At 38.9% G+C, this 22,421-nt stretch overlaps 1 protein-coding gene across 1 annotated transcript in view; it reads left to right on the top strand.

Moving 5' to 3' along the window:
- The first annotated feature begins 1,257 nt into the window (after window positions 1–1,257).
- The window catches only part of SMARCA5 (SWI/SNF related, matrix associated, actin dependent regulator of chromatin, subfamily a, member 5), a 47,137-nt gene continuing 25,973 nt past the window's right edge, over window positions 1,258–22,421 (top strand). The window contains exons 1-8 of the mRNA XM_027866861.1: window positions 1,258–1,437; window positions 6,026–6,100; window positions 12,014–12,180; window positions 14,566–14,666; window positions 15,132–15,232; window positions 17,308–17,487; window positions 19,029–19,184; window positions 19,266–19,397. Of these exons, the coding sequence (XP_027722662.1) occupies window positions 1,258–1,437; window positions 6,026–6,100; window positions 12,014–12,180; window positions 14,566–14,666; window positions 15,132–15,232; window positions 17,308–17,487; window positions 19,029–19,184; window positions 19,266–19,397 (1,092 nt within the window). The remainder of the gene's footprint in view (window positions 1,438–6,025; window positions 6,101–12,013; window positions 12,181–14,565; window positions 14,667–15,131; window positions 15,233–17,307; window positions 17,488–19,028; window positions 19,185–19,265; window positions 19,398–22,421) is intronic.

Consider the following 22,421-nt stretch of genomic DNA (forward strand, 5'->3'; position numbering starts at 1 on the left):
GCTAGGAACCTACAGCCTGGACTAGATGACATTTAAGGTCCCTTGAAACTATGCTCCTAAGAACTCTGAGAAACCTATCTGCTAACTTTGTTTAGATTCAAACAGGTTTAGTTTTCAAGCCCTGCAGTACCAGGAGTTGCTAGTTACCTTGATCACACTTGTTTTCCTAGGACAGGGGAGTGTGATATATAGTAATTCTTGAAAAGTGTAGTTAATGAATAGAGAGCTTGGAACAGGAGAGAGTTGGGTTCGAATCCCATTTTTTGCCTTACTAGGGCCCTGGTCAAGTTGCTCAATCGCTCATGGCTCCAAATCGTGTGAAGTTGCAGAGAAGAGTCTTGTCTCTTTGCATTGGGGGACAGTTTCCTAATCCATTTAAACCATCAGGTTTAATCGCCACCTATCCCCGTGTCATGAAAAGGTCGCGGGAAGGCCGCTGGGACAGCTCTCGAGGTCCCCGGAGGAGAGGGGCAGGTGGCATGGCCTCGGACGACGTCCCAAGCTCACGACGGCAGGAGGCTGCCCTGAGTGACCGGGGCCTAACTCCTGCGGGGCCTGGCATTAGGGATTCTCGTTCAGCGCCATGGGACGGCTGAGGAATGGACCGCTCCGATCCCCCTGGCTACCTAGAAGCGACCTGGGAAAAGAAGGGCCGGCGGGTGACCAGGAGGAGGCCGTTAGGGGGTTCGTTGGGGGCCGCGCGAGCGTGCTTCTCGCGCCGACGGGCGGTCGCCCATTGGCTCGCCCCGTTTCCACGCGCAGCCCAGGCCCCGCCCCCTTCGTCCCTCTAGCGCCCCGCGTGCCGCGGAGGGAGGGGGTAGGGAGAGCGCCATCGCGCGCGCGCTAGGGAGCGAGTTGGTCCAGCCAGCCAATCAGCAGGCCAGCCGGCGAGCTCGCATTCTCGCGAGAACTGGAAGCCGGCGGTGGCGGCGTCTGTGTTGGGGACGGCATTGGTTCCTGGTTGGTGGCGAGGAGGGTGAGAAGCGGCTGCAAGAAGAGAGGACGCAGAGGGAAAGCAGCCAGTTATCCCTCGCGCGCGCTCTCTTCTCCCTCCCCTCCTCCCAGGCTTTCTTCCCCTTCCCTTCCCCCGACTGCCCAGCCCGGCCGTCCGCTCCTGACGACAGGCATCCAGTCGAGAGGTGAGCGGCCGGCCCGGCGGGCCCCGTGAGGAGAAGGAGGAGGAAGAGGAGGAGGAGGCGGAGGAGAGCTTAGTCCCGGCGTCTTCTCGCCCCGACTGTGCCCGGCCGCGCCGCAGGCATGTCGTCCGCGGCCGAGCCGCCGCCGCCGCCACCCCCGCCGCCGCTGCCGACCGCGGAGACCGTGCCTCCCGCCCCGGCCGTGCCCGCCACCGGCGGCGGCGGCGGCAACCACAACAAAAGCGGCGTGGAGAGCGCCCCGGCCCCGGCCGCCCCCCCTGCGGGCGACGCGGAGATGGAGGTGAGCGGGGCAGCCCCGGGAGGGAGGGAAGGAGCCCGAGCGCCCGCGGGTACGCCGGGCCAACGCACCCCCGCAGCTCCCCCGGCCGCCCCACGCGCCGCCCGGAACACGCGCGCCCCTTTCCCTAACTTTGGAGCCGGGGGCGCGCCTCGGCGTCCCTTGCTCCGAGGTCATTTGGAGCCAAGTTCTGGCTCTTTCGAAACCGGGGAGAGCAGCCGCCGCGCGCGGTTCTGGCCGGGCCGAGACAATGGAGAGCGAGCCGGCCAGGCCCCGGGGCCCCCGCCGCGGGGAGCAGCTGCGCGGGGCGGCCCCGCCGGGAGGAGCAGCCGCGCCTGTCCCCCCCCCAGCCTCGGGGGCACGGACGCGCAGGGCCCGGGCCCCCCGCCTCCTCCGCCCTCCTTTTGTGCGCTGCGCCAGCGCCGGGCCGGCTGCCGAGCCCGCGGGCGGGTAGGCCCGGCCCGAAGCCCCGAGCCGCGGCGGGCGGGGGCGGAGCAGCTGCGGGGAGAGAGAACAAAGTGAGCCGGCCGGGGCGGGCGGGCTGGCCGGCCCTCCTGGACCGTGGGGGGGGATCCCTGGGGCCGACTCCGTGGGAGTTGTCAGCGCGTTCGTCCGAGCGATTCGTGGCGTTGGGAGCGGCCGGAGCGCCGGGGAAATGGCAGCGGCGCCTCTCGTCCCGGGCTGGGGTTGCCCGCTTCACCCCTGCTGCTGGAGAGAATCGGAGCGAGTCCTCTGTGCGGAGGGGGCTGCCCGGGGCCGGTCCGGCGTCGGTGACAGCTCCGGACCGGAACCCGCTCCCCGGACTGACAGTGCACTCCTCCTCCTCCTCCTCCTCGCGGCCGTAGCCCCCCCCCTCCCCTCACCCCCTCCCCCGTGTGCCCGGCACCGTGCTGAGTGAGCACGGTACGGGGATTATCGTCTCCTTTGATCCTCACGACCACCCTGGGAGCTAGGAGCTATTATTATCCCCATTTTACAGACGAGGAAACTGAGGCAAGCGGCTGCGGAGAATGGCCCAGGGCCACACAGTTAAATGTCTGAGGTTAGGTTTGAACTCGGGTCGGAGTACGACGTTTCTGTTTTGGTCAGCAAGTGACCTAAGGTGAAGGGGAAGGAAGACCAATCCTTAGAACGGTGGTTTTTGAGAAATTAGTGAGATAGGTAGAATAGAATAAAATCTGGACCAATTTTGAAAGGATTGGTTTCCTGTGTCATTTTTATAGATACCGTCCTTGGGTTACTGGTCGTCATCTGTTTTCGAACAAACTTTAATGCTAACTTTTAAAAGTTTTAAATGATATTTTACATTAGACATTTTTGATTTTTAAAAACTTAATTCGTACAAATTTCAGGCTGAAGCAGATTACAGACCCTCTACTTGTACTTCTCATTTTTTTGTGATTCTTGTTCATAAATTCTTCGAACTGCTTCCTGGTGGACGCTTTCCTCTGGTTCTTGAACTAACTGGACAGTGGGGGTAGGAAAAGTATTACTCAAATTGTCCATTGAAACAGTATCGGCCTATCCTCCTCTTCTGATTATGGATGTCCTTGATGGTGATACCTTTTATGTCTTTTCTCACTCAAGTTTTTCTTTGTAATTATCTTGAAGTTTGTTTGCCCTGCATTTTTTCTATAACTTGGGTTACTTAACATTTTATTCAAAAGTTTATTCTTTTGAGATTGTAGTTGGTATTTGATAATTAATTTCCCAAATGCCATCCAGTCCAATCTCCTTACAACTTAATAATAACTCAGATTAATATAGTGCTTTAAAGTTTGTAAAGTGCTTTTGCCTTATTTAGACTTATATGCTTCTGAATTTCACATGATCTCATCTTACATTGTTTCCTTAGTTGAAAACTTGAGAAGGGAACAGGCATGCTACCCCCATCTTTATAGTCATATTAGTGATTGAGAGGTATAGAAGGTATAAAAAGCCTTGCATTTGGCTTACTGATTTTTAAAAAGCATATCTGACTGCAGACAAAATTGATAGTATTCCGATTATTGACATTCTGAAACAGACATCAGTTTTAATGTGTTTGCTTTTATCATAGAATATGAAGTCTAGTGAATACAGTCCAAACAAAGTAAGATTTCTTGACTGAAGAAAAGGTTTTCTAAATTTTCATATTCACTGCATTAATCACTTCAAACCCAGACCCAACAAAGATCCTTTTGTTGAAATCTACAGAATAGGAAAGCGATCATATTAAACATTCATACTGGAAATCAAAGTGGATGAAAAATGCATAATACCCAGACCACATCAATGGTGGACTGTGAGCCAATAAGTTTTTGAGATTGGGTAGTTGTAATGATTACTAGGGCAGACTGGAAGGTTTATTTAAATCCCAACAAAGAAATGCAAGGAAAATCGCAGGTCAGAAATAATTGTTAAAATTAAGTTATGGTTTAAGTGTATGAATACAGATTTAAATAAATAGCTTATGTTAATATAATGATATTTTTGTAAAAAGGTATGTTTTATGATTTCATGAGCTTAAGAATTATTTTATCTTATATCCATAGACATTAGTAATTTTGACATTTCTTACAAGACTTCTGGTATACATTTTTCTTTGAAAGTCATTGTATTTCTTTACTTTCAGATTGTATTTTAAAGGGTCATAGGGGCAGTTGTCCCTATTTTAAACTGCTTCTCTTTCTACAGCTTTATGCTTGTGTATTATTTTCTCCTTTAGATTGGAAAGTGTTGTGCTTGAGCAGCAGTACTGTGCTTTATGAGGCACATGCTGTGTAATAACCTAAATCTTCCCCAGATCTGCAGAATTGAATCTATTTCAGTCTGTTAAAAGAAAGAATGCTTTTTCTTATTCTTTTTGAAGGACTTAATGTGACTTTTTCTCAACTCTGGAATTTCATGAAACAACCTTAACAGATTTTTTGGACAAACTTTGCTGTGGCTCTTGCCATAGTTTCTGTAATAGCCCACTGATGTGCCCTGAAATTTGTAGTCTAGTGGATCAGTATTATTTTTGTTAAGCAGTTGCTTTTTCCAGTGTGGATAGTGTAATATGTTGCCATTCTTTACAGCAAGTATTGTTCTACCCCCGTCTTTCCAGTATACCTTAGTATCCTTTCTGTTGGCCTCTATTGGCTAATACTTATTTTACTACAAAAGGTATGTAGACTTTAACCCAGTTTTACTTTAATTGTAATAATGATTATTATTGAAACAGTACATTTTATTTTCGTAGGACTTTCCATCTTATTTTATTGTCACCATACTCAAAAAGGTAGGGCAGATACTATCACCCTTCTCTTCTATGGTAAAAATTGAAGCACAGATGTTAATGACGTGTGTAGGATTCATACAGGTAGTGAAATTGAAACTAGAACCTGGTTTCTTTGATCCACCTAATCTAGTGTTCTTTCTGCTTACATCATGTTGCCCTTTTTTTCATAGCTGTATACTGAGTGTAAAAGGAGAGACATTGTATATATGTTTAATGACAGGTGTTATTTTTTGCTATTTATTTTAAGAGGGAAATTTTGCATGGGAGATTTAGGGTTTTAAATGGTGATGCAGAAAAGTTAAAACTACATTTTATTGCTTAGATTTTGAAAGTCAAGATTATTAAGTTGGCAAGTGGAAAGTGTCATTGTTGCCACTGAAATGAAAGTTTCTAGTTCAGGCATTGGAAACATGAATTTTAACTGCTTACAGATATTCTATAAATGAAGTTTCAGTTTTGTACAGTGGAAAAAGTACTTGGATTTGGAGTCAAAAGGCTTGGGATCAATTCTTTTTTCTAAAACATAATAGCTGTGTGACCTTGGACAAGTCATTTAACATCATTAGGTTTAAGTTCTCTCATCTGTTGGGAGTTGGATAAGACGACCTCTAAGGTCCTGTCCAAATCTAAACCTGTGCTCTTGTAAATACAATTTTGTTTTAATCAAGGTGTTTTATGTTGATGAGTAAACTCTTATACAAGAAAAATCATAATGGCTTTAAAATTATATTAAGAAAAGGATATAATGAACTACTTTTTCAGTGACCAGTTGGTTTTGCTTTTTGTTTCAAAATGTTTAACGTTGAAAAGAGAAACGAATTTATCAAAAATATTCTCTGTTCATTGCTTATAATAGTGCTATCACTTCAATGAATAGCAATTTTTTTTCAGCTAATAGCTTTGTACTGCTAAAAAGATAACATTACTGTTTTCAAGGAGATTTTTCTAATGAAATATATTGGTAACTTAAAGTTTCCTCATTTTTAAAGTAAAGGGTCACAAAATTTTGAACCTTTTTCAAGTATGAATACCATAGGCATACCAACAAAAGTTAGCAGATATTTAAAGGAAATTTGCTCTGGAGAGATAAAAGTACTATCTACTTTTATGCCATCAACTATGCAGGTTTCAAGTTTTGGTCAGGTAGATTGATGTTTCTGAGATACTACGTTGTATTTCATCTGATTTTGTGACAGCCATTTTAAATTCTATCTCCATAATTAGAATATGTAATTTAGATTATTGAAACATTATATAGGTATAAGTCAGTTGAAGTAGTAAATCTAATTACTCTTAAAGAACAATTATTTCACTTTTTTTTCCTTCTAGGATGTATTTGATGATGCATCACCAGGGAAACAAAAAGAAATCCAAGAACCAGATCCTACCTATGAAGAAAAAATGGTATGTTTTTGTAGGCCTATGAGTATTGTCAGTATATGTTGTAAAAACTCTTTAAGTGGTTTGTTGTAGTTTAGATGTTTTACCAGGAGGGCCTGCCTTAAAAGCCCTGGTGGTTGAGCTTTAAAATAGGAGTAGATGGTATATTTTCTAAATCATGTTACACTCTAATAAAAATTCCCCTGTAATGCGTACTTTTTAATAGTTATCTCAGCAGTATGGTAATGTTGTTTGTATGAAAATAAATGTGAACAGATGTTTGATTTTAGGAAATTAAGAGTAGTGCCAGAAACCACCGATTATAGTGTTCAACTGAACATGCATCTTGGCCCTGACACTGTTCTGTGACCTTGCGCTGATCACTTAACATCTGAGCCTTGGTTTCTTTATCTGTGAAATGAGGATGATTTTAATATTTATGCCAAGTACTTCTTGGGATTGTTATGAGGAAAAGACTTTATAAACCTTAAAGCAGTGTATAAATACTGAGTGTTCAGTATTGAGTGAATATTGAGTGTTTCTTGGTTCCCTTAGGACCTATGGGAGATAAAAGTATGGGACTTGATTCTTTCCTTACAGGGAGCTCAATCTTGTTGGGAGACAAAAGACTAAAATAACTGTAAGAGAGGAGAACTGTAAGACTGCCCACCCTTTACTGCCCTTTGCAAATTCTTCTTCTGTCTATAGTACTCTTCCTTTCCTTCCTGAGAATTCTTGAAAAATTTGTTATTTGTACCACATTTATTATGCTGATATTATCTCCCACCCTTGAGCCCACTCCCAGTTTTCCTTGTAGAAGACTTCTCCTTCCTGGTCCAACTTAAATGGTCTCGGGGATGGCAGTGATACAGTGGAAGTGAGCATGTGATCTGGAATCATAACATGACTTTGAATCTTGCCTCTGCTTCTTAATAACTTTCTTACCTTGAGCACATTGTTTAATTTCTTTGGGCATCATTTTTCTCATCTGTACAATTCAGGATGGGGGTTTGGACTAGATAGCTTAGTTCACTTCTATTTCTAACTGTAATCCCATGACAATTTGACACCTCAGTTCCCTAAGCTGAAAGTGATCTTTGTATCCCTAGATTTTTTCATAGCACTTTGCTTTGATCTGTCCCATGTGCTTATTATATTCTCCCTTGTACCAATTATTTGTGTACAGATCTTTTTCTGCTTTTAAATGGTAAGCTTCCCAAGTGCAGAGACTGCATCTAGCACAGCATCTTATTCAGTTGTTTTTTTTCTTAATTTGTATGTTGTCTCCCCATTTTGTGTGTGTGTGTGTGTGTAGTACCTTGCAAATAGTAACTGCATAATAGATTTTTCTTGCTAGATTAAATTGATCAGGTGCCAAGCAAATTATACAATATGTGCCAAAGGAAATTAGAAGAGAAAAGGTCATTGTGAGCTGGAACAATAGAAGAGACTTCATGGAAGAGAATGTAACTGTAGAACTTGAAAGTACCTTTGATATCATCTGTTTAGTCCTTGTCACCTGGCTTCTGGAGGGTAGGAGGATTTGGATCTGTGTAGTGGTGGGAGGAAGTTTACCAGAAGTGGACCACCAAGCAAAGTCACAAGTGGTAATTTTCTTTCTTGATCGATGCCCTGTTCCCCATTCCCCCCAGGAGCTGTTCCAAACCTTCTCTTCATTTCTCCAGCTTCCTGTACTTCATTGTTCCACTTTTTTAGCTAATGACCTGGTCTCTATTAAGAAAATTGAGATTTTTTTTTGTCATGGGGTTTCCTCTTTCTTCTCTCCATCTCCCACTCTCACCTCCCTTCTGCTAGAATTTGATTACAAGGCTATCCTTTTCTTTTCCAGGGCAAATCCCCTTACGTGTCCCCTGAATTCCATTCTCTTCCTTTACTGGCAGATAGCCCCCTCAAAAAATTTTTCCTTTCCCTCTTTAATCTTCACTCTCTTCCTATCTCCCATTTCCTTCCCTCTTGCCTTTCACCATGCATATTTCCTTTGTTCTTAACAAACCTTCCTAGATCATGCCGTCCCTTCAAACTGGTCTTATAGCAGTCCTCCTTTTCTCAGTCCAATTCCTAGAAAAACTTGTCTATATTTATCCTTTTCTCAGTCAAATTCCTGGAAAAACTTGTCTATACTCGCTACCTTTACTTCTCTCCTTAACATTTTTTTACTTTGGCTTTTGATCACATTGCTTAACTCAGACTGCTATCTCCAAAGTTAGTAATGATCTCTTAATTGCTAAGCTTCTTCTCAGTCCTCACATTTCTTGACTTTTTTGCTGCATTTGATATTGTTAACCACGCTTTGTTACTTGATACTCTCCCCTCTACAGGTTTTCATAAAACTATTCACTCCTTGTTCTCCTCCTACTTGTCTGACTTTTCTTTCTCAGTCTTTGTTGGCTTGTCATACATCTCATGCCTGTAAACTGTGGGTGTTCCCCCTGCCTCTATCCAGGGCCCTCTTCTCTACCCTCTTTTTGTTGGTCAGCTTCCATGGGTTCAATTATCTCTCTGCAGATGATTTACAAGTTTATATAATCTAGCCCAAGTCTTTTTCCTGAGCTCCAGTTCCATATTACCAACTGCTTATTGGACATATCATACTGGATATCTTGGAGACAGTTCAAATTCAACATGTCCTAAACAGAACTTTTCCTTGCCCCTGAACCTTCCCCTCTACCATGCTTTTGTAGTCTCCGGGGTATTACATTCTTCTGATCTCCAAGGTTTTGTAACCTTGGCATTATCCTTGACTCCTCACTCTTCCTCACTTCACATGTCCAGTCAGTTTTCAAATCTTGTGTCTAACTTCACAACATCTCTGACTTCTATCTGTAAACTTCTTTTCAATTGTACAACTGCCACCTTGGTTCATTCTCTCATTACCTGCCCCTCTCCTGTACTCAAGCAGTAGCATCCCAGTTGATCTCCCTGCCCTAAGTCACTGCCCCCTCGATTCTCCACACTGCCATCCTCCATACTGCCAGAGTGATTTTTCTTAAGTGTGTCTGCGAAGGTCACTCCTCACTAAGTTTCATGGCTTCCTGTAAGGCAAATCCCTCTGTTTAGCTTTTAAAGTCCTTTACAGCGTGGCCCCAACCTGTCTTTCAGCTTCATTCTATGTGACTCTTCTCCTAATCTGTATAATAGAGTGGAACTGGCATTGCCTTTTCCTCTAATGCATGGCACTCCATTTCACATCTGGGTGCCTTTGCACTGGCCATTCTCTGCTTCAGCAGGTCCCTCACTTCTTTCAAGATGTGGCTCAGGCACCACCTCTCTATGTGAGGAGGCCTTTCCTGATTCCCCACTGCTAATGCCCTTCTTCCCTTCTTAACTACCATATATTCTTGTTCTAATGTGTATTTTCATGTACTCATTTGATCAAATGTTAGCTCCTTGACAGTAGGGATTTTTTCATTTCTTTGTGTATTTACAGTGTCTGACATACAGTAGGCAATTAATAAATGCTTGTTGATTGTTGGGAAATAGTGAGGGAATGGTCCTTGGAGCCTTTGATAATTGCAGTGAGCCTTTATAGAGTTGTTGTTTGTGTTGAGTATACAGCTAGAATTGACCTTGATTATGGTTGTCTCTGAAAGTTAGGATTTCTGTTAGGGAATGTGTATATCTGAATTCATTGATAAATAAGACTTTTCTACTCTCTGCACAGTGTTCTTAATCATTTACTTGAGATTTTATATATCTGTGTCTTTGAAAAGTTTATCCAATTGTAAATATTGATGTTTTTGTATATCTTCACTACATTTTTAAGAAGACCAAAACTCTAGAACCAATACAGAATTTATTATCTAGATTTAGAATATAGTCATATTTAGTGAAGGCATGATCCTTGTCTTTTGGGTGCTTTCAAAGTATTTGGTAATGAGAGTAAGACTATTATATTTATATAAACATGCTATGCTTAGTTTCAGTAAGAATTTTTTTTACTTGAGAAATGATCTATTGGAGTTAAGGGAAGGAAGATTTGAGCAAGTTGGGAAGGAAGGGGTTCTAAAGTAAACCAAAAAAGGGTATAGGAGAAGACAAAAAGAAGAGGGAGGGCAAATCAAAATGGAGAAGTGAGTAAATAAAAAGAAGCAGTTGAAGAAAAAGACTAGTGACATTCCTTGTTCCATTGGGTTTCCTTTAGTGGAGCTGTTTTTCTCCATTAATTGGAGGTACACAGTGTGTCAGAAGCAATGAATAATGCTTTGAATTCCATACTTTTTCAGATCATGCCTTTAAAATCCATTTATATGTTTAGCATGCAACTACTACTGGGCTTAAATGACAATATATTCAACGTCTACAAGATGGGCATATTTCTTAAGGAGAACTGGCCCTTTTTTCAAAGGACCATATTCTCTACTCTGGAGATAAATTAATATTTCTCCATGGAAAAAATGAGTTTGCAATCTGTACTTAAAACTATTTTGAGACATGAAAATATCTTTTAAAATTCTGACATTTGTTTGCCCATCTTTTATCGAATGTTGTAATTTGTATCTTTTTTCTAAAAGGAGTAGAATTAGTTCTTTGTTCTCAGGTTTCTGAAAGTATAGGAAGAAAAAAGTAACTGTCTAAACCATATACCCTCCCCCCATGTATGGTATGATTTGCCTAAAGTTTAATGGTAAATTTGCCTATGGCCCTTTAAGAATAAATTGTGCAAAGTATGGTTTGCAGAAATCTGGTTTTTACACTTATAATGAAGATTGCATTTAAGGATGCTTTTGGTAGGTGTTATGTTCTAAACTTATGTCTAATTGCAGCTGTTGTAGTGTATCAAAAACCTTCCAAATCCTTTTGCAGCTTTTTTTCATTTTTTTGTGTGAGGGTTTTGTACAAGTTGCAGAGATTTGAGTGTATAGCCAGGGGTGGGGAATCTGTGGCCTCACAGCCCTCAAGTGAGGACAAATCCCCTTATTGAAAGGATTTGTATGTAAAACTCTTGGAGTGAGGGCCACACTTTAGAACCTAAGGGCCACATGTGGCCTCGAGGCTGCAGGTTCCCCACCCCTGGTATAGGCAGTTTCAGGTGTGACCTTGTTCTTGCTGTGATTGAAATGTGGGGATTAGTAGTCAAGGGGAGCCTGTCAGCCTCAGGATAATTACATAGGGTTAACTCCAACATGCAATTAAACAAGTATGTATATAAAAGTGCTCGGAATCATTTAGCAAATATTTATTAATTTATTGAACTTCTATGATGTGAGGCACATGTTGAGGCTTATGAGGCCTACAAAAAAGTATCAGGCAGCTCCAGTGGCTCCATGTGGTTTGGGGAGAAAAATATATAAAAATGGGAAAAATCAAATAATATTCCAAGAGTGAAATAATATTAGAGAACAGTATGAAAAGGCACAGAGTAGTATATAATTATTTCCTAAGTAAGTTGTTAAGATCTGGGTTCAAATTCTACCTCTGATACAAACTAGCAACCCTGGGCAAGTCACTTAACATGCCAGTGCTCCAGACAACTTTGTAAGACTAAGATACAGAAAAGTTATAAATCTGGATCTTTGTCAGTGGAGGAAGTTTGCACACTAGGAGTTCAGTACATCATTGAAATCATAGGTTTGGGATAAAAACAAAATGTAATGTATGACTTCAGAAAAAAAGTAAGATTTTCCTGTGATCTTGATTTAGTTTCGGCCTAAATCAGTGAAGTATGGTTTTGTAGAGGAAAGGAGGTAAGACCTGGGTATTGAAGGGTGTTAGTTTTCTAAAATCATTCATCTTATAAATTTATGGGTAGTATACTTAACCTTTTATTTGTGAACATAGGAATGTGCATGTTCTGATTATATGGTATCATGTTCTTACTGAAAAAGCTAATTTTGTTGTGGTTGGTATGTTAAAACAGTTTTTAGAGCTTTTGATATTGACTGTTTGGGTTAAACATTTTAAAAATTCTGTCTACAGCAAACTGACCGAGCAAACAGATTTGAGTATTTGTTAAAGCAGACAGAACTGTTTGCACATTTCATCCAGCCTGCTGCTCAGAAGACTCCAACTTCACCACTGAAGATGAAACCAGGACGTCCAAGAATAAAGAAAGATGAAAAGCAGAATTTGCTGTCAGTTGGCGAGTAAGTAATGACCATTATATCCCTTGATACAGATTATAATGAATACTATTTCCATTTTGCTGAAAAGCTAAGAATAGCTAACCTTTTAAATATTGTCCACTGGTCTGTCTTTTGACATAGGATGCATATTAAATTTGAAGTTTTACTCCCTGTTAACAAGGTACATTTTTTAAAAGTATGTATATAATTGCAAAGTATAATGATTAAGAGGAAGGAAAGTTTTGTTGGCTGTTTATAGGAGAGGTGGAAGTTGGAGAGACAAAAGGCACACAGAAAGGGGAAAAGGCAGTATAGATTAGAAGTGTTAGTAAGTAAGCAGATTTGCTTGTCAGGGCAGCTTGGAAATAGAAGAAACTAAAACAGCACAGCCATTGATTAAAAGGGTGAATGGCTCTATAAACATCAGTATCCCCTATAGGTATAAGTTCATACAATGTGTATTTTGGACGTGCTAAAACAAAATGATCCTTACCCCTCAAGGAAATTATGTACATAAATAAGGTAAATTGAGGACTGAAAATTCAGAGAGCATCAGGAAACGTTTCTGTTCTGAGCCTACAAAGAAGGGAGGATAAGTATTCTGAGAGTCACAGATGAGAAGAGGCATTGCTGCCCTTCTCTGGATTATTAGCTTTAGTTCAGTTTGGGACACTGTTCTTAGAGGGAATGATTAGTATCAAATAATGCCAGAAACATAGATTTTGGTGGGTTGCAAATGCCAAATTGGAGAGTTTTCCTTGCCCTAAAAAAATCAAGAAAAGGTTAAATTGTATTCTCTGTGCTCTTATTTATTTAGGAAGATACATAAGCATTTTTTTATTAATTTATTTTGACTTATCAACAGTCACTTCCATAAGCTTTTGAGGTTAAAATTTTTCTCCCCCTGTCTCCTCGCTTCCCTCCCCAAGATGGCGCACAATCTGATATAGGTTATACATATTTTCACATTAGTGATGTAAGGAAGAATTAGAACCAATAGGAAGAACCACAAGAAAGAGAACAAAACAAGAAAAAAAAATAGCAAATAGTATGCTTCGATCTGCATTCGAATTCCATAGTTCTTTCTTGGATGTGGATAGCATTTTCCATCATGAGACCTTTGGAGCTGTTTTAGATCCTTGTATTGCTGAGAAGGGCTAAGTCTATTAACATTAGTCATCTTCCAACATTGTGGCTGTTGCTGTATACAACATTCTTCTGGTTCTGCTCACTTCACTCAGCATCAGACCATACAAGTCTTTCCAGGTTTTTCTGAAGTCTGCCTGTTCATCATTTCTTATAGCACAGTAGTATTCTATTACATTCATATACCACAACTTGTTCACCCATTCCCCAACTGATGGGCATTCTCTCAATTTTCAATTCTTTGCCACCACAAAAAGAGCTGCTATAAATATTTTTGTACATGTGGGTCCTTTTCCCATTTGTATAATCTCTTTGCATAAGCATTTTTTTAAAATGTTAGAATGAAGTCATTGCCTTGGTGAACCTGAGTTATTTTAAAAAAGCCCAAGTCATTCAGAACTTTTCATTTCCTGTAAAATAATTGCTGCTACATTACTATTTGGGCACTATTTTAAAAGCTAGAGCACTCTGATACAATGTAGATATACTTAAATTGTTTGAAAGTTATAAAGTATTTTCCACTTAAATATCTTTAAATACAATAAGTACAGTACACTGAGTCAGGTAGGGGAGATCAGTAAGATGTATTACACCTGCATGCTCAGATGTTAGCTTGTCCTTAAACCTATGAGGAAAATACTAATGATACTGTTATGTGGCATTAAATCTGTGATGAAAGTAAAGCTTTTTTTTTTAAGTTTAAATTTTGTGTGGACATTACATAGCTTACATTCTGATTCCTTGTTTTGGTGGTTGTGATTTAGCATGGAAAGGCAACTAGTGGCCTCTTTCTTTTATCTGAAACACGACTGGTATTCTTCTGGGCTTGAGTTGCGTAGGTATTGGTTAACTCTGAGGCATTATTAAACATTAAGTATTACTGTATAACATTTCTCACATTAACAAACTTTTTGGAAATGAAAAGCAAACATCTTTAGTCAGTGACAAACTATTACTTTAATTCTGATTTTTAAGAAGTCTTAATTGGATGTGTGTTTTTTTTGTTTTTTTTTTTTGTTTTTAGATTGGGCTTCAGTGACACACATTTTGGGGGGTGGAGGGAGGAGGAATTGGTGGGATATTGACTAATAGTTAAATGTAGAAGTCTAACCAATCTTCGGAATTCAGATTTCTGGTTCATCTCTTTTGAATACCTAAAACGTGCGTATTGTAAGAATAGCTTTTCTGTTGGAATAAACAAAATAGGAAGTTTTTTTATGAATTAGTTTTACTTTAAAACTCATGTTTTTTCTTTTATAGCTATAGGCATCGTCGAACAGAACAGGAGGAAGATGAGGAGCTGTTAACGGAAAGCTCCAAGGCCACCAACGTGTGCACTCGGTTTGAGGACTCCCCATCATGTGCGTGGGGATGGAGGAGGGACCAACATCTTGGGAAACGTGTTTTAGTTCTAAATTTTTATCTGTAGAAAAGTGACTCTTAGTCCCTTTATGTCCTTGGAAGTATCACTTAGTTTTTAGGAAGTATGTGAACTCTTTGACTTTAGGTTTTAGGTTAAGTGGCAATGTCTTTATCTCAGTTTTGGTGTATTTAGTTTCATTTGGGACTGCTAAATTTCAGTGTATTTAGTGTTAGTTGTGTTTATATACAGTTGGAAACAATCTTGCCTTTTACATCAAGATAAAAGAATACTCTTCATGAAAGCCAGCCCAGGTGGGCCTTTGATTAATTAATCTCATGGTGTTGTCAATGTAGATATATTCCCACCTGGAATTAATTTGTTGTAATTAGTACCTCTCCAGACTGGAATAGCTTTTTTTTCCATTAAGCTTTATAATTTTTTTCCTTTTGTGTGTCCCTCTTAGATGTAAAGTGGGGTAAACTGAGAGATTATCAGGTCCGAGGATTAAATTGGTTAATATCTTTGTATGAAAATGGAATCAATGGGATCCTTGCAGATGAAATGGTATGTTTTTTGAATTTTAAAAGAAAGTCTTAATTTGATGTAAATGTTTCTAAAACTTTAAGGTATTGTCATAAAGTTTTTATTCATTATAATCTAAAATGATAGCCAACAAGCTTTTAATCAATTTGGAATATGGTTCAAAATTGAATGTATTTTAAGTTGTATAGGTTCTATGTCTGAATAAGCCAACTATGAAGCAATTATTTGATAATAGCTTTGTGATCTTTTGAGGAAATTCAGATGGAAAAAAATTAATTTTTTTTCCAATAAACTCAGGATGTTCTGATACTGAATTTGCACCATTTCTTACCTATTATAGACTGAGCTAGGATGTAGCTCATTTAATTTGTTAGTTATAAATCATGGCATATCTAATTCTGCCTTATTGGTAGGGTGCTGTCTTTATGCTTTTAAGCTACTTTGAGATTCTTCTGTTAAGCCAATCATATAGTGATAAGAAATACATTTTGGAGGTATACTAAATAGTTGGCCCAAGTACTTAAATATTATTTAAGGTGACTTTGATATGATCAGATTACCGTGATCAATAATATTATTACACCTCATTTTAAGAAAGATTTTGAGTGTTAGCTTCTGTTGAAAATACTATGAAGGGGAATTTCAAGATTAACTAACCTGGTACTATCCTAATCTTTCTGGGGGATGAGCTCTGGACAGGTGTCTGATTCTGAGAGGTACAGGAACTTATGCAGATTTTGAAGATGCTTAGGAATAAGATATGATGGCCAAATATGTGCTAGACTAATGAATGTGCCGTAGTTGTGTGTTACTTTATTTATGGATATTGGAATTCTATGGTGTTGTGTCTTCTTGCCCTAGGATTCAAAAGATGATATACCAGGTTTTACAGCAGGATAAAGAAAATCTGCTTTTAAATCCTAATTACATTTACTTAATATTTGGAATTTTGGGTTATGCAAGTACTTGCTAACTATAAAAATAAAGTTACTACTCTTCAAATTTCCTTAAAAATGATAGTTTTTGGGGAAAAAAAGTTAAGGTCACTAATGTTTTGAACATTGTGAGTGGCTAGTTGAGTTTTTTAGAAGAAATTTTAAAAATTACAAAATTTGAGTTAGGGTCATTTATCTGCATTTTTCCATATCCACTTAATATACCTTTTATTAGGTATTTATTTATTTAAAAATGTGTATTTCTGATTATGGGAAGTAACTAGACAAGAGAAGGTGGTGGAACAATTACCAAAATTTGATAGACCTCTTAGAAAAATAACTTAGAGTCTTGTTGATAGTAGCTCAATAGTACATGTGAAAGATAACATTTTTCATTGGATGTAAATTTATTTTATTTCATGATTTTCCCTTTTGCCTGCTCCTTTTTGATGTTCTTTATCATTTCAGTTGCTTGTTAAAACATGGACTTTAATTATATAGTTTTAAAAAAAAGTTGTTTCTGACTTGCCTTAAAAACAAATGAATTAAAAATATTTAAGTCATTGGGGCCTTTGATAATTAGAATGATTGCTTAATTTAAACTAGTGAAGAGGTTGGTACTGTGAGCCACAGTTTAATGATTGTTTTGGGAAGTAAATTTATCTCAGGTTACTGAATAAGCCCTTATTAGGAATTACTTCACTAGGAAGTCATGGTTGCATGGTAGTCACGGTCTGGAATCAGTTTTTGAGGTTTGAGGATCAGGATGTATTTGGTGTAAGTAAGTTTAGCAGTGTTAAAAGTATTTAGTTCTAGGTTTGAGGAACTTGGGGAATTCTAGGGGAATGCAGCCAAATATCAGTTATTCTTTCTAAGGAGGAAAGAGAACATGTAAGAACAAGTTATGTGAATATTTACTAAATTTCCCTTTAATCCTTAGTTTTCATCTCTAAATCTCATGAATATACTTAACAAAGAATAAAATTGATATGTTTCACTTTTTTCTTTATTATCTGTGGAGCTTAAAACTTACTGGCTTAGGTACATTTCATTTGTGAGATATCAAAGAGGAATCCAGGGTTCTAGATAATCAGGTGTGTACTAGTAAATAGTACTATTTATGGTTTTAGATGTTTTGTGCTTAATCTTGGATATTTTCAGGGCCTGGGAAAGACACTTCAAACAATTTCTCTTCTTGGATATATGAAACACTATAGAAATATTCCTGGTCCTCATATGGTATTGGTTCCAAAGTCTACTTTACATAACTGGATGAATGAATTCAAGAGATGGGTTCCAACGCTTAGATCAGTTTGTTTGATAGGTGATAAAGAACAAAGAGTAAGTATCAAGCATTGTGTTTAATTTTTGTTATCAAATAACTGTCTAATTCTAGCAAGAGAAAAAAACTCAAAACTTTTAATCTAAGAGCATTTTTAAATGTCTTAGTGGGCTTTAAAGCAATAGTCCAACTCTGGAAAAGGTATTGTTAGATATTGTAGAGCAGTAGTCTCAGGTAGTAACTGCATGGGGACAGCCTTAGCCTGGTTCCAGAATTGAGCATGCATAGTCACTAGAAACTTTTATGATGTAATGCAGTCTTTTCCTCCTAGTTGTTTCCTCCTAAATAGACCTTTGTCTTCTGAAAAATGAAAGACTGATGTAAGTCTGTTTTAGACCTGGTAGCTCAGGATATGGTCTAGTAGTGGATAGGCTACTGGAGTCGATCTGGGCTCAGTTTTGTTTCAGGCACTAAGATGTTAGACCCTGAGAAAGTCACAACTGCAGCAGTGTGCCATAGTGGTTAGAGTGCTGGACACAGAGTCAGGAAGATCTGGATTTGAATCCTGCCTCAGATATTGAATAGGTGTAAGACTCTTGGCAGGTCATGTAATCTCTGTCTAATTCTAGTTTCCTCATCTATAAAGTGAGAGAGCTGTACTTAATGTACTTAGCTCCTTTCCAAGTTCCAAATCCATGGTCCTATGGTTTCCTTTCTGTGCATCTCATTTAAAATTTATACAGTTCATGTTTAACTTAGAACTTTTTTATTGGAAAGTCTATATGTACATTATCCTCTCCTGCTGAGTAAATAAATACATTATAATTTTTTAACTTCTTATTCCAAAACTTTTTTCTCTTGCATATTTAATGCCCAATTAATTTTTCCTTTTCTCTCTCCTTTGTTTATTGCTGTGATTTGGAGAAGAAAATAAAAGAAAGTTTGTGGTGAATTCCACCTATCCCAGCCAACTTTTTTTCTTTGAAAACATAACTTCATTTCTAGCAGAGGCTTCTGTTGAGTGAAATGTGCCAGACCAGAGCATGTAGAGGGTTAAGAAAAGAGTAGCATTTTGTCACTTACAGAGACAGTAGAAAGTAACACTCATTTATCCATCCCACCTTCTTCCTTATATGAGACTCTTTTTTCTTTCCTAAATAGAGGACATAGGGCTTTCAAGGCCCTCCATTATGTTTTTCATATTGTTGTATGGCTTGGAATTTGTCTTTTCTTGAGATTACAAGTGCCTTAATTCTAAACATAAAATTTGAAAGAAAAAGAAATATTGATTATGAAATTACAATTTGCAAATTCACTTCTGTCTTTTTCTCAAGTACATGACATCCCTCACTGCCTTGCTTAGAGTTTGCTGTAGTACTTTTTAGGAATAGGAGGAATTTCTGTAGGGGGTGGAGCCTTAGATATGGTTCTTTAGTAAATTAAATGAGAATCTCAAAAGATTAGTAAAGATACTAAAGTGACAGAGGCACAGGACCTAGATAATTCTCTTTTGTTACCCAAGCAACACCCAAACTTTGTTTTAGAAATGAAACTGTGGCTGTAAATATAGTGTTTAACTTTCATCTCTCTTGCTGCATAGGCTGCCTTTGTCAGAGATGTGTTATTACCAGGAGAATGGGATGTATGTGTAACATCATATGAGATGCTCATTAAAGAGAAGTCTGTTTTCAAAAAGTTTAATTGGAGGTACTTAGTCATTGATGAAGCTCACAGAATCAAAAATGAAAAATCCAAGGTAATTGAGTCTTTAGAAAATCATTTGTTTTAATAAAGAAGCTTGTGTGTACAAAATAATAATTTTTCTTTCTTTTTCTAGTTGTCAGAAATAGTAAGAGAATTCAAGACTACAAATCGACTACTGCTGACAGGAACACCTCTTCAGAATAACTTGCATGAACTGTGGGCACTTCTCAACTTTTTGTTGCCGGATGTTTTTAACTCAGCTGATGTAAATATTTCTAGTAATTAATGTTTGGGATGAGAAGCAACATTGTGTAGTGGTTAGAGGACTAGCCTTGTGTCAGGAGGATCTGGGTTCAAGTCCTTCCTCTGACACATGCTGTGAGGTCACGGCAAATTACTCTTGGTAATTTTCTTAAGTTTAAAAGATAGAGGAGTTGCTTCTTTGCAAAGAGTTTCCACAGTGGAAATTCCCTTCTTACACCAATACAAACATAGGTCCAGACTGGACCACAAATATTTTGATATCTGTAGAGTCAGAAGGTACTTTGGTGTCCTTTAATCCAAACCATACCTGGTCCCTTCACAACATATCAGTATGTTAAAAACCCTCTAGTTAGGCGGAAACATTACTTCATGTATAGTCCGTTCCACGTCTGGATAGCGGTCATGAGTAGGAAGTTTTTCCTTGCACGAAGCCTAAATTTTCTTGCTTTGCAGTTTGTGAGCATTGTTCTTTGAGGCCAAGCAGACAAGTCTAATTTTTACTCTTCTGCTTGACAATACTTAAATTCTTGAACACAGCTATGTCTATTATTCTATTTTTAAAGCTCAGCATCCCTAGTTCTTTCAGTAGATCTTCATAAAGCTGATCTTAAGACCTTTCACAATCTTGTTCACCTTTCTCTGGATACTCTAGAGCTTATAATAGTTTTCCTAAAATGTGGCACCTAGGACTAACCTATGAGCTGTTTGAATTCTAGAATTTTGTTAGGGGTCAAAATTCAAACTTACTGGCCTACAGTTTATATGTTTCCCTTTTCTGACAATTGGGGCATTTGCCTTAGTGAGTACAGTCCTATGGTAATCTACCTTTTCTTTTAGCACCTGAAGATATAGTTCATCTGGGCATAGTGACCTGAACTTATTGGAGTAGCTATTACTGTCTCTCTACTGATTTAGGTCTCAACTCCCCATTAGCTGTTTTTCTTCTGTCTTGTCTAGTCTAAAAATCATTCTCTTTGACAGAGAATACAAGCAAAATAGGAATTGAATATTTCTGCCTTTAGTGTGTTTTCATTAATTCTACCTATTTCTGGTACCCACTGAATGTGTAAAGAGGCCTGGAGGGAGCTTTTCAGCATTTGAGAGGATCTTTAAGGGAACAAAGGCAAGACTCACATGGGATAAGAGGGCATGGATGGGCTTTAGTCTTAACTGAAGGAGTACTGATTTCAGGGCACAAATACAGTGAAGTATTTTTTGTTAATTGTTGTTTTAGAGGTTTATCTAATTTTTATTCTTGAACAATTTTATGTTTTTTCTTATTTGGGTCATCAGAACGTCATTCTTGACTGCTTCCTGTCTGACTAGGTGACTTACCCTGTAGAATTTCAGGCTGTTTGATACTGTCCTTTCTTTGGACCTTTGGAAACCTATTTTTCTAAAACCTAGGGTGTGCTGTTTCCGTCTTTCTTCTTTCTGTCACAGATTATTAGTTGAAAGATGGACTGGGCACTTGTTACTAAGTACTGAAATTATTAGCTACTATGCTTTGGGAAGAAAGAGCTCCAGTTGATGCTCAGATAAACAGAGTCTTTCATTATTATATTTCTGTGCCAGGAAGTGATCTGTTTGTGAAATGCTTCATCTTTTTCCCCTTTTCTGTCCAAATGGAATATAGTGTAGTTTGATGAGAATATCATGTAAGTTTCTACTTATATCGATCTTCTCAGATGCTGTCCCTTATATTTCTTCTTATGAATATTGTAAATCCTCATGTGGTATATCTTCCTTCTTAGCATACAGTTCTCTGTCTTTATTTAATCCATACCTTTCCAGAGTTAAATGTAGTCATACTATCAAATTTCAAGTAATACCTCTGTGGCTGTGTTTGCCTCTTTGCTTTAGAATTTCTAGTTCACCTTGTTTATTGCTCATACTTTGTATTTGTTTATAAATATCTGAAGTTTATAGATTTGTCTCCTTGAATTTCTGGGCAGCTGTGCTGCTATTCTCCCTACATTGTAGCTACTTGTATTGGCAGTTGTCTTGTTTTCCTTTTCAGTTTAAAGCCTTTTTGATTCTGTTTGTATAAAGGTAAATACATTCTTTTCAGCACTTGTTAGGTATACTACAGCCTTGCCAAGGATCTATCATGTCTGTATTTTAACCTGTGAACAATTAATCCAAAAACCATTCTAACACAAACTGGTTGTCTGCTTCCCATAGTTGTCTTTTGGATAGCCTTTGACTTTAATTTACAGTGAGGATGAAAGTAACACCTGTTCCTCTTAAAGTCTTTAGGTACTTATCCCAGGACATCATAGTTTTCCCAGTCTTTTCTTAGAGCTCTTTTGGCTTTATCATGTGGTTCCAATGCTAGTCACCAGAAATGAGTAGTAGCCCTCTGGTTTGACAAATCTTAGGAGGTTTTCTCTGTATCATGTCTTAGGTATATTGCCTGAGGAGACATTATTACCAAGTTGATTTAAAAAACTTACCTCAGTACCCTAGTTAGGGGAGTTGCCAAATACCACTACTCATTTTCCTCTGAGAAGTATTGGATGCCATTTTTCTTGATGGCCCTTGTTGGATCCACGTCATTATTCTTTGGAGGATAAGTTGCTACTTCCTTCTAAGGAAGTTCAACTCTCTCCTCTTCAGGAAGAGCCTCAACATTGGTCTCCTTTGCTCTGATAGAATGTTAAGAGTGGGGATTGTTTCATTTTTGTCTTTGTTTCCCCAGTTAATGGTATTGCAATTTTTGCTAGGGCAGAAGTTTGAGACTTTGTTACCATGATTAGGCATGTAATCAGTCTTTTTATTGTTTTGTTTTTTTTTTAAAGGCATTTGGGGTTAAGTGACTTGCCCACAGCTAGTAAGTGTCAAGTGTTTGGTCTGAGGCCGGATTTGAACTCAGGTACTCCTGACTTCAGGGCCAGTGCTCTATCCACTGTGCCACCTAGCTGTCACATAATCAGTCTTTTTAAAAAAAACTATTATTTTGTGCATGGGTTTATTGCATATTCTAAGTTTCTTTTTCTTTTTCCCATGAATCTCGGATTACTGA

The sequence above is a fragment of the Vombatus ursinus genome, unplaced genomic scaffold (genome assembly GCF_900497805.2).
Source record: "Vombatus ursinus unplaced genomic scaffold, bare-nosed wombat genome assembly UNPS02014784.1, whole genome shotgun sequence".
Lineage (NCBI taxonomy): Eukaryota > Metazoa > Chordata > Mammalia > Diprotodontia > Vombatidae > Vombatus > Vombatus ursinus.